General features: G+C 36.8%; 1 protein-coding gene across 1 annotated transcript in view; it reads left to right on the top strand.

Moving 5' to 3' along the window:
* Positions 1 to 9,027, top strand: part of LOC119574174 (NADH dehydrogenase [ubiquinone] iron-sulfur protein 3, mitochondrial-like) — an 11,091-nt gene extending 2,064 nt beyond the window's left edge. Inside the window, exons 2-7 of the mRNA XM_037921265.1 lie at positions 3,224 to 3,277; positions 3,410 to 3,501; positions 4,539 to 4,694; positions 5,172 to 5,264; positions 7,094 to 7,246; positions 8,607 to 9,027. Of these exons, the coding sequence (XP_037777193.1) occupies positions 3,224 to 3,277; positions 3,410 to 3,501; positions 4,539 to 4,694; positions 5,172 to 5,264; positions 7,094 to 7,246; positions 8,607 to 8,765 (707 nt within the window). The 3' untranslated portion in view covers positions 8,766 to 9,027. The remainder of the gene's footprint in view (positions 1 to 3,223; positions 3,278 to 3,409; positions 3,502 to 4,538; positions 4,695 to 5,171; positions 5,265 to 7,093; positions 7,247 to 8,606) is intronic.
* Positions 9,028 to 9,418: the final 391 nt, after the last annotated feature.

Genomic DNA, 9,418 nt, shown 5'->3' with positions numbered 1-9,418 from the left:
TTTGGCATGAGTGGTCGCGCATGCTCGGGCAACGATATAAGCCCCCGGCAGCGAGGCCCCGGCCTCTATGAATGCTACCCGTCAATTATGGGTTAAGGAATGGACATTTAATAAATATGTATTTCAATATAATTGCATATAAAGTAGAATACAGAAAGTTGTTCAGTGCAAGGCAAAGATGGCTGGATTTGTTTCAAATTTTTCACATTGTAATGTGTGTCAATCTGTTGTTGTTTACCATCACAAATGAAATAAATGAGTTTTGGCAACTGTTTATGAATTGACTGCACCCCTCTGATAATAAGTCCCTAAATTTGAATACTCCAGCCACTCTTATGAAATCCACAAACATCGCCGTATGAACCAAAAACTTATAACCTGGGGAATTGGCCCCTTGACTCCTGTCTGATCACCGTGTATCACTATCGAAGACTCTACCCCCAGACCCCTACCCAAATCTCCTGGACTTGCCCTCCACATTACATTGGTTGCAGCCAATATTCTTTACCTGTGCAAATCATTTCATGTATCAGTGAGCTAATTTTTTCCCATTATGATGTTATCATTACATTTTCCTATATATATATACCAAAGTATTACATGTTACTTAACTTTCTTATTATCAACTTGCAAAATAGATACCAAAGTTGAAAAGTCTTATTTGTGGTCATTATGCCCATTGCAGATAAAATTTACCTTGTACTATTTAGCTGTGGGAAACTGAAACTATTCCAATATTTGACCGAAGAAGAGGTTGCAGGAATATCTTGTCATTTATAGCATTTTCTTCAGAAATTAATAATAAGGTAGTAGGGAGGATGTAACAGTCATTTTCCTGATACCTATCACAAATATCGGGGCCGATATCATATCTGTGCTTAGTTTGAAGCAGAAATAAGTGTCAAATACACACACACACACACACACACACACACACACACACACACACACACACACACACACACACACACACACACACACACACACACACACACACACACACACACACACACACACAAAATTGGCTGAGGGATAGGTAGCAACAGCATCTTATCCTGGGAAATTTTTGCCATTTATTGGGTGATGGGGATTTCTTGTCTGGAGCACACAAAAATTTGGAATGAAATGAACTCGGAGTCCCGTTTGAAATAGGGTTGTTTATGAACTGAAGCAGGATTTCCATTGGCCCATGAGGATAAGGTTTACTAGTTGTCAGCCAATCCAGGGAGAGGACCAGCTCCCGGGAGAACACTCTATCGATGTTCAGGAACCTATTCCTGCTATTAAAGGAAGTGCAGGGTTTGCTATTGAAAACTGAACAACACAAAAATATAAAAACAGAAATAATACAAAGATATTTAATGTTACTGTTATTTCACTGAGTATAAACTACTTAGAGAGATATGGAGTCTACTCAAAGGAAACTATTATCGTCTTGATTCAACATAACAAATGATGGCAATTCTTAACTTCCTGTGCCTCTGATTTTTCCCTAGAGCAGCTGACACACTTTACCCTGATGTATTGTTTGGTATGGCACTGGGAGCTCCTGTCTTGATTAAATTAGAATGTGAATGGGAAAGGAAAAAGTGTGAGTCCACTATTATAGGCATGGTTATTTTCTGTGGACAAAAGATAGGATTACAAGAAAAGGTTGGAGTATTGTCAGTGTGACCAGAAAAAAACACATTAGAGTTACTCAGAGTTGAAGATGAACCTGAACTTCTTTTCCTGTTCTTCTTTTCCTTATATTATATATTGTGATGAGGATGCTGGTAATGTTGAGATTCCTTTGCTGGACCCATCTGTTAAAGGCTGGCAGAGAACCTATGACAAGGGGCTTGCATGCTGTCCTGTCTGCCATCTGGTAGACTGGTACCATTCCCCCTGACCAGCTGGCATTACAAGTCATTGTAGGATGTTGACGTGAGTTTGAGTGTGAGCTACTTGCAACCTACATCAACCTTAAGAAGGCAGTCGATGCAAATCCTTTTTGAAAAATCCTGAGACTAAGAGGAGTTCCAACAAGGATTATTGGATTAATAGCAAGCCTGTATACTCTTATTGAAAATACTGTACAGTGTGATGGAGGCCTGTTGAGCTTCTTCCCTGTTATTTCTGAAGTGAGGCAAGGCTGTGTTCAACACTTGCCTCACTTGCCTGGATAGAGCTACTGTTCAAAGTCACTGTGAAGCAACTCTGGGCAATATCAAGTTTACTGACATTGACTTTGCTGACGATGTTGCTTTTCTATATAAGCCTCTGGAAACCCTAGTGGTAGTTCTTGATGCATTTAGCAATGAAGCAAAGCCCCTGGGGCTAGAGGTCTCCTGGAACAAGACCAAGATCCAGGACTTTGGGGGCCTACTAGGAGATCCTGTTTAGTTGGTATGTGCTTGCAGTGAGGACATCGAGGTCACATAGAACTTTATATATCCTAGTAGTGTAGTCCATGTCTCTGGACTGTCAGACCAGGAAGTCAGTAGATGAATTGGCCTAGCAGCAGGGGTCATAAAATCTATCCACAACTGTATTTGGAAATGCTGGTACCTGTGCAGAAGGACCAAGCTTTATGTCTTCAGGGCCCTGATACTACCAATTTTACAATACAGTAGGGAAACCTGGATGCTATCTTGTGCCTTGGAATCTCGTCTTAATGCCTTTTGTAACAGGTCCTTGCGCCGGAACATGGGGTACAGTTGGCAGGACCATGTGGCCTATCATTGCTTACACCGGGAGACTGGTACAGAACCTGTTACTTGCACAATCTGGGATTGCCAACTCAGGCTCTATGTGCACCTGGCCCATTTCCTACAGGGTGATCCTGCCCACCAGGTTGTCTCAGTTCGAGACAACCCTGGGTGGAGAAGGCCTGTGAGACGACCTAGGAAGTTCTGGCTTGGGCAGAACGATCAAACCTATAATGAAGAGCTAGATATAGTCTGAGCTCCTGCCTGAAGGCTCACCATGAGGTACCCTTGTAGGTGGAAATGAAGGATGGGTACATCTATGCACCCCAGTCAGCATTATCTCCCCAATGATGATGATATATATTATGAGCTTGTTCTATGTTATTTGAGGAAGTCAATGTAAAGTAATACATATAAGGCATTGGGAAAGGGTCTGATGATTGCTGATAGATGAAGTTTGTTATTCAGCTTGACTTTTGTATTCACTGATAATATCATTGTTCCTACTAACATTTTAATTTTTGCATTTACAGTGTTGCCTCGTGTTGCTGGAGCACGCTTTTGCAGCACTGAGCAAACCCTTCATCGTAAGTTACCGCATTGTACAATTATTGTTGACTATTTTCACATTTTAGATATTATTGGATATTTCATGTGAACAAAAACATTAATCTTAGTTGTTACAGACTGTTTTTTCATTTACAAAATCTGTGTTTCAGCAACTGTACGTCCTGTGAATACTGTTGAGAGACAGACCCTGACTGAATATGGGCAGTATGTTGCCGAATGCATGCCAAAATATGTGCAGAAGGTGAGTGCAGATTTTCTTTTTTTTTTTTTATTATTTTCATCTAGGTCAAAGTTTGTTTATGACTCTTATCAGCTAAGTGATATGGTTGAAGTGATGCTCAGATGAGTTGCAAATAATTGATTTGCTAAATAAGGTTGAGCAAGACTAGTGTTAAATCTTTTTCCTTATAGTTTCAATCATCGTGATTTTAGCTAGGTGCCCAATGTGTACTCGGATCATTACCCCCATGTTTAGGCCGTTATTGGTGCTTCATCATCCTAATCTTTTAAATCTCAGTACGAGAGGTAGCAAGCCCTATCTTATATTGTACCTCCTTGGCTTGACTTGTCCCCAGGCTGCCAAATCTTAGCCCACCCACCCACTCCTGCCCACTCCCGCCCACCCTACTTACTCAGTATATTCTCATTTTGAACTTTACCTCTTAACAATTTGGTATATGTTTGATATCAGCATGAGAGACATTTTGAAGTCTGTGAAATTGTGCCTTTAGATTCCTGTTCCCACTGTGGGCTGGCTACTTAAACACTAGCAGGCATGGAAGAATTTACCCTGTGGAAGTTGAAAAATTGTTGGGGTTATTCGCTTGGCTGGTGGGGCATGGTCCTGAAGTTGCAGTCTTTAGGGGTTAAAATTACTTTTCTTGATGTCTGTAGTGATTACTTATTACTTATAATTGTTCATGTGTATTTGTAATATATGTACATACATATATATATATATATATATATATATATATATATATATATATATATATATATATATTTATTTATTTATTTATTTATTTATATATGTGTGTGTGTGTGTGTGTGTGTGTGTGTGTGTGTGTGTGTGTGTGTGTGTGTGTGTGTGTGTGTGTGTGTGTGTGTGTGTGTGTGTGTGTGTGTGTGTGTGTGTGTGCATCTAGATAGATAGACACACACACACACACACACACACACACACACACACACACACACACACACACACACACACACACACACACACGCATGCACACATGTAGATTTTTATACCTATTAACTTGAGTTTCTATTATGCAGGTGCAAATTACAGCAGGCAATGAGCTGGAGGTCTTGATTGCTCCGGAGGGTGTGATTCCCGTACTCACTTTCTTGAAAGACCACACCAATGGACAGTATACCTGCCTGACTGACTTGTGTGGGGTTGATATGCCCAGCAGAGCTTTCAGATTTGAGGTTTGTCTCTTTTTATTCATTCCTTTGGTTTGTAGTGGAATAATGATAGTGCTCATCATTAAAATTTTCCTTTATTTGTTAAAACGAATAAAGGAAAATTTAATCCCAGTTATCAGTGTCTTTTGTGCTGAGTACATTCTCTTTTATTCTCTCATATGTCTTAGCCTTTGGCTGAAAAGTGTTAAATAGCCTTGTGTTACTGTAAATCTGTAAATGGTAGCATTTGCACACATATTTTGTGAAAGACAACTACAGTAAGACAAGACCATGAAAGCATGACCTTTCAAATCCTATTGGAATCCTCTTCAGGTAAAGAAACTTCAGGTAGATTCCAAACATCACAATTTTCTCTGCTTTTCTTACTGTGGCTGTGTTTAATTTTATAGAAGTTGAGATATTTAGCTTCCTTTTTGGTACTTAAATGAGTAGTCTTTTCCATGGCCAGGACTTAATGCTGATTGAAATACGATTTTGCAGGTGGTGTACAACTTGCTCTCCGTTCGTTTCAACTCAAGGATCAGAGTGAAGACTTACACTGATGAACTGACTCCAGTCGACAGTGCTTGTGAAGTAAGACCTACATGCATCTGTTATATATGTATTTACTTAATGAGGTCATATGTTATATAGACCCAATGAGGTCATATGTTAGATAGAACCTTAGATTATTTTATTAGATATGTCTTTCCTGAAATTTTTAAGGAGTTTTAATGATAATTTCGATGAGGAGATTAAAGTCTTCCTTAAAAAGATTTCTGTTGATTTAAATATTATACAAACATTGTGGGTTTAAATATATGACATAATATTTCTAGAGTCCCCCTGAAAATGAGATTCATGGGTAAGATGAGATTAGATGCCTTTTTGAGAAGTTTAGGCTTGACAAATATCCTCAAGACCTGGCAGGTCTCCCTTGACCTTTTTAGTAAACTGACATCAGTAGAATATGAGGTGATTTGTGGATATTGTAAGCTTCCGTACTGTATGAGTTAAACGTACTGATGGATGTAGGAATAGATAGAACTTAAACAAAAGAGGGATTTTGGGAAAGAGGGGGGGGGGGAAGGTTAAAGGTTTCCTTAAAGTGAATAACTTTATTTATCATTTTGTGTATCTTTTAACTTTTAGCTGTGATAAAACCCCTCATGGTTATGAAGCAGACACTTATTTTCTGGGGTGTTTGCAACCTATCAAAGTTCCTTGGAAATCGTTTAAATTATTGTAGATTTTCATGATATAAGAAAATTAATTAAATAATAGAGGTTACATATATCTACATTACACGAAACTATTTATTTCTCATTTTGCATGTACTAATAAGTGTATGTATTTATTTATTTTTTATTTATTTTTTTATTTTCTGAAAAAATAAACCCAGTTTTTTCTAGGTATTTTATATTTGTTTTATTCATAAAGTATACTTTTAACCCTGAATAGGCTCCCAGTATATATTAAGCTTGGAAGGAGGAATATCCCCCATAAAATAATTTGAAAAAAATTGGTTTTAATTTTTTTTTTCTCTTTTTTCTTTTGTGAGAACAAAAGGAAATTTAAACATTATTACATATACAAGGTTTTTACAGTTTTGATAATATATCAACTCTGAACAGATTTCACAAAGCTTGTCAAGTTCCCATCAGAATTTTGAAGAAAGGTTTTACCCACATATAAATTTCTCCTTCCATTAATAGATTTATTTGTTTAAGAAATTGAATTTGTTATCATATTTGATTTTAGTTTTGTTATAGGTGTTCTCTCTTTGATTATGTTTGTTTACTTTGAATTCATTGGGTGATATGAATGAGTGAGGATTTTTTTTTTTATATTTACAAAACCGGTATATATGTAGGAAGTATGGAAAATTCTTATTAAAACTAATACATAATACAACTTTTTTAATGACAAAACATATAAACACACAAATAATTTATGTATGGTAGTGTTCAGATTCAAATATCCTTTTCTATACCCCCCCCCCCTTTATTCTTTTTCTTTCTTTCTTTCTTTCTTTCTTTCTTTCTTTCTTTCTAGATTGCAGTTATTGACGTAGGATGATGGAAGAGAATTTTTTATTCAGGAATAGCCCAAATTTGTTAGTAGTGTGATAAACTACCTTTTTTTTTTTTCTTTTTCTTTCTCTTTGTTTTCTTCCTCTCTTTTTTTCTTTTCTTTTTTTTTCCATTTTATTTTTCTGTATTTCATAAGCTATTTTGTTAAGAAAAATGAGCACTATGTAGTATGGATAGAAGGGTAAAGATCTCATACACAAAAAAACAAAAAAAAAGCACAAAATTAACTAAAGCAGTTCTTTCATACGAGGGTCTCAGAGCTATTGTTATGAGACATTTTATTGCTAGGGAAAGAAAAAAATTGGATAATTGTAAATTATTTTTTCAAAGGTGTATGCTGGCGCCAACTGGTACGAGCGAGAAGTGTGGGATATGTACGGCGTTTTCTTCGCTAACCACCCAGATCTTCGAAGGATCCTCACGGACTACGGATTTGAGGGACATCCATTCAGGAAGGATTTCCCACTCTCCGGCTACGTTGAGGTAAATGGGGCCAGATGCAATGGGGTGAGATGGGAGGGAGGCTAGCTGTTTACTCCAGTCATGCAGAGGTATAGTTTATGGAGTGATTTTCATTGACTTGGAGTAAAATATGTTATGTTTTGATAAGGGAGCCTACTAGATAAAATTGAAGTTTTCATGTACATGGGATTTTTTTTGTGTGTGTTCTATAATTTTTTTCTGAAAAGTTTCCATGTGTATATGTGTGATATTACTCTCTTGAAGCCTATCTACTTGTTAGTTTTAAAAGTCATTGAATACTAGGATATATCAATAATGGTTAACTTTTATGAAGGTGTTTGGGTCATGATTGATACAAATATAAGTTTCTAAGTTTATTTACTCAGTCAACCACTTTGTGTGGTATGTCAGCTTTATGAAAAAGTATGTGCTTATATAAACCCCCAAGTCCTAAGTCTTATTCACCATGGTTGTGGCTAATTGCAAAACATGCACTCAGTCCTGTTTGCTGTAGTTCTGGAAACCCTGTCAGAAACTGGCAGTATTTATTTATTTTTTATTTATTTATTTATCTATTTTTATTTATTTATTTATTTTTTTTTTCATTGAATTGGATGTGTAATATCTACTAATATATCTGATACCATTTGGAAAGTTCTTTTGAACCATACCCCCAAAAATCTTGCCTTTTATGCAGCTGGGGAGATGGTCAAGCTGGACTATTTCCAGTTCTGTAGGCTTAAGAATGGAAAGGTTAGGTTTTATATGTCCCTGTTTTAGGTTGTATATGGTAAGTACTGTTGAAGGTATTTGCACAGGAAGTTTACATGTATCTTTTTATAACCCATTGGTGACTTTCCTTCCTTACTGAAATGATCATCTCACTGTGTGATTGGCAAGCAGTGTAATCAGCATCCAGTCATCAGGTTTAAAAATGTGTTCCATGGGCAACACGTTTACTCAGCTATGTGTCCATTTGGTTGCAGCCCACAAGATTTTCCAGTAACAGAGATTTAGGACAAAGCTTTAACCCTACTTATTTGGGACTGTAGTTCCTGAATGGGTATAACCAGAGCCAGACAACTGTTTAGGGCAACTTAGAGTAGGCAGACCACATATGGTGTGTATCCTTGCCACCCAGCATTTGGACTAGTTCATTATAGCAAGAATAGGTGTCTTATGTCATTAAAGGGTTGAAATTCATATTTCTGGGTGTAAGATAATCAGGAGAATTAGACCATGAAAGAATTATTAGTCTTGTATACAGTTTTTCTTCATAAAGATTATAGATTGATTGAGAAGCATATGCAACAGCCTTAATTTTGTAGACACTTTTGATCAGAGGTACTGATGCCTCCATTTCTCCTCTCTTCCATTTCAGGTCCGCTATGATGACGAGGCTAAGCGAGTGGTGGTGGAGCCCCTCGAATTGGCACAAGAATTCCGAAAGTTCGACCTCAATGCCCCCTGGGAACAGTTCCCCAAATTCCGAGACCATGTGCCAGCAGAGGACGTGCCCATCAAGGAAGAGAAGGAATAAATAACACGGGGCTTAGACTGCGTAGAATTTAATAGCTGGGAACGAAGAAAGGCTAGGATGAAAAGTGGCTTTTGACTGTAGAGAGGCCATGTTTGAAACTTGCCCGGGGATTGCGGTCATTGTATGTGACGGAAAGGCCAACATCTGGTACAGCAATTATATTCTGTTCCCCTTTTCAGTGTCAGCTGAAGTTGGGGAATATATTATGGATTTATTTAATATTTTATGTAAATACATCTTATAAATAAATGGTTAAACATTTGATTTTTGTATTGCAAGTAACCAATCATCCTAAAAGTCTTATGGGAGGAATTTTCAGGGTGTACTATATAATTATTTGGCTTACATTATTTTTATTTAAAACTTTAATATAGACTAAAATGTACACAGATGTATTCCTCAACACAGTAAATATTTATACATCATATATCTTACAACTGCCTGTTTATATCTTATATGATGTTAAGTTTTCACCTTTGATTAATCAGTCAACATACAAATCATTTTGTGAAACTCTAAATGAAAAAAAGGAAATCTTTATTTCATAGTTACACATCTGACCAGAATCTTATAGAGGAAATTTTTTTACAGCAAAGCTAATAAATGTAAAGTCTGGACATGATAGACAGTCTTGCATATATTAAGGAAATTTG

The sequence above is a fragment of the Penaeus monodon genome, chromosome 6 (assembly GCF_015228065.2).
Source record: "Penaeus monodon isolate SGIC_2016 chromosome 6, NSTDA_Pmon_1, whole genome shotgun sequence".
NCBI classification, from domain to species: Eukaryota; Metazoa; Arthropoda; class Malacostraca; order Decapoda; family Penaeidae; genus Penaeus; species Penaeus monodon.
Note: the sequence above shows the minus strand (reverse complement) of the source record. Positions and strands in the feature narration are given on the sequence as shown.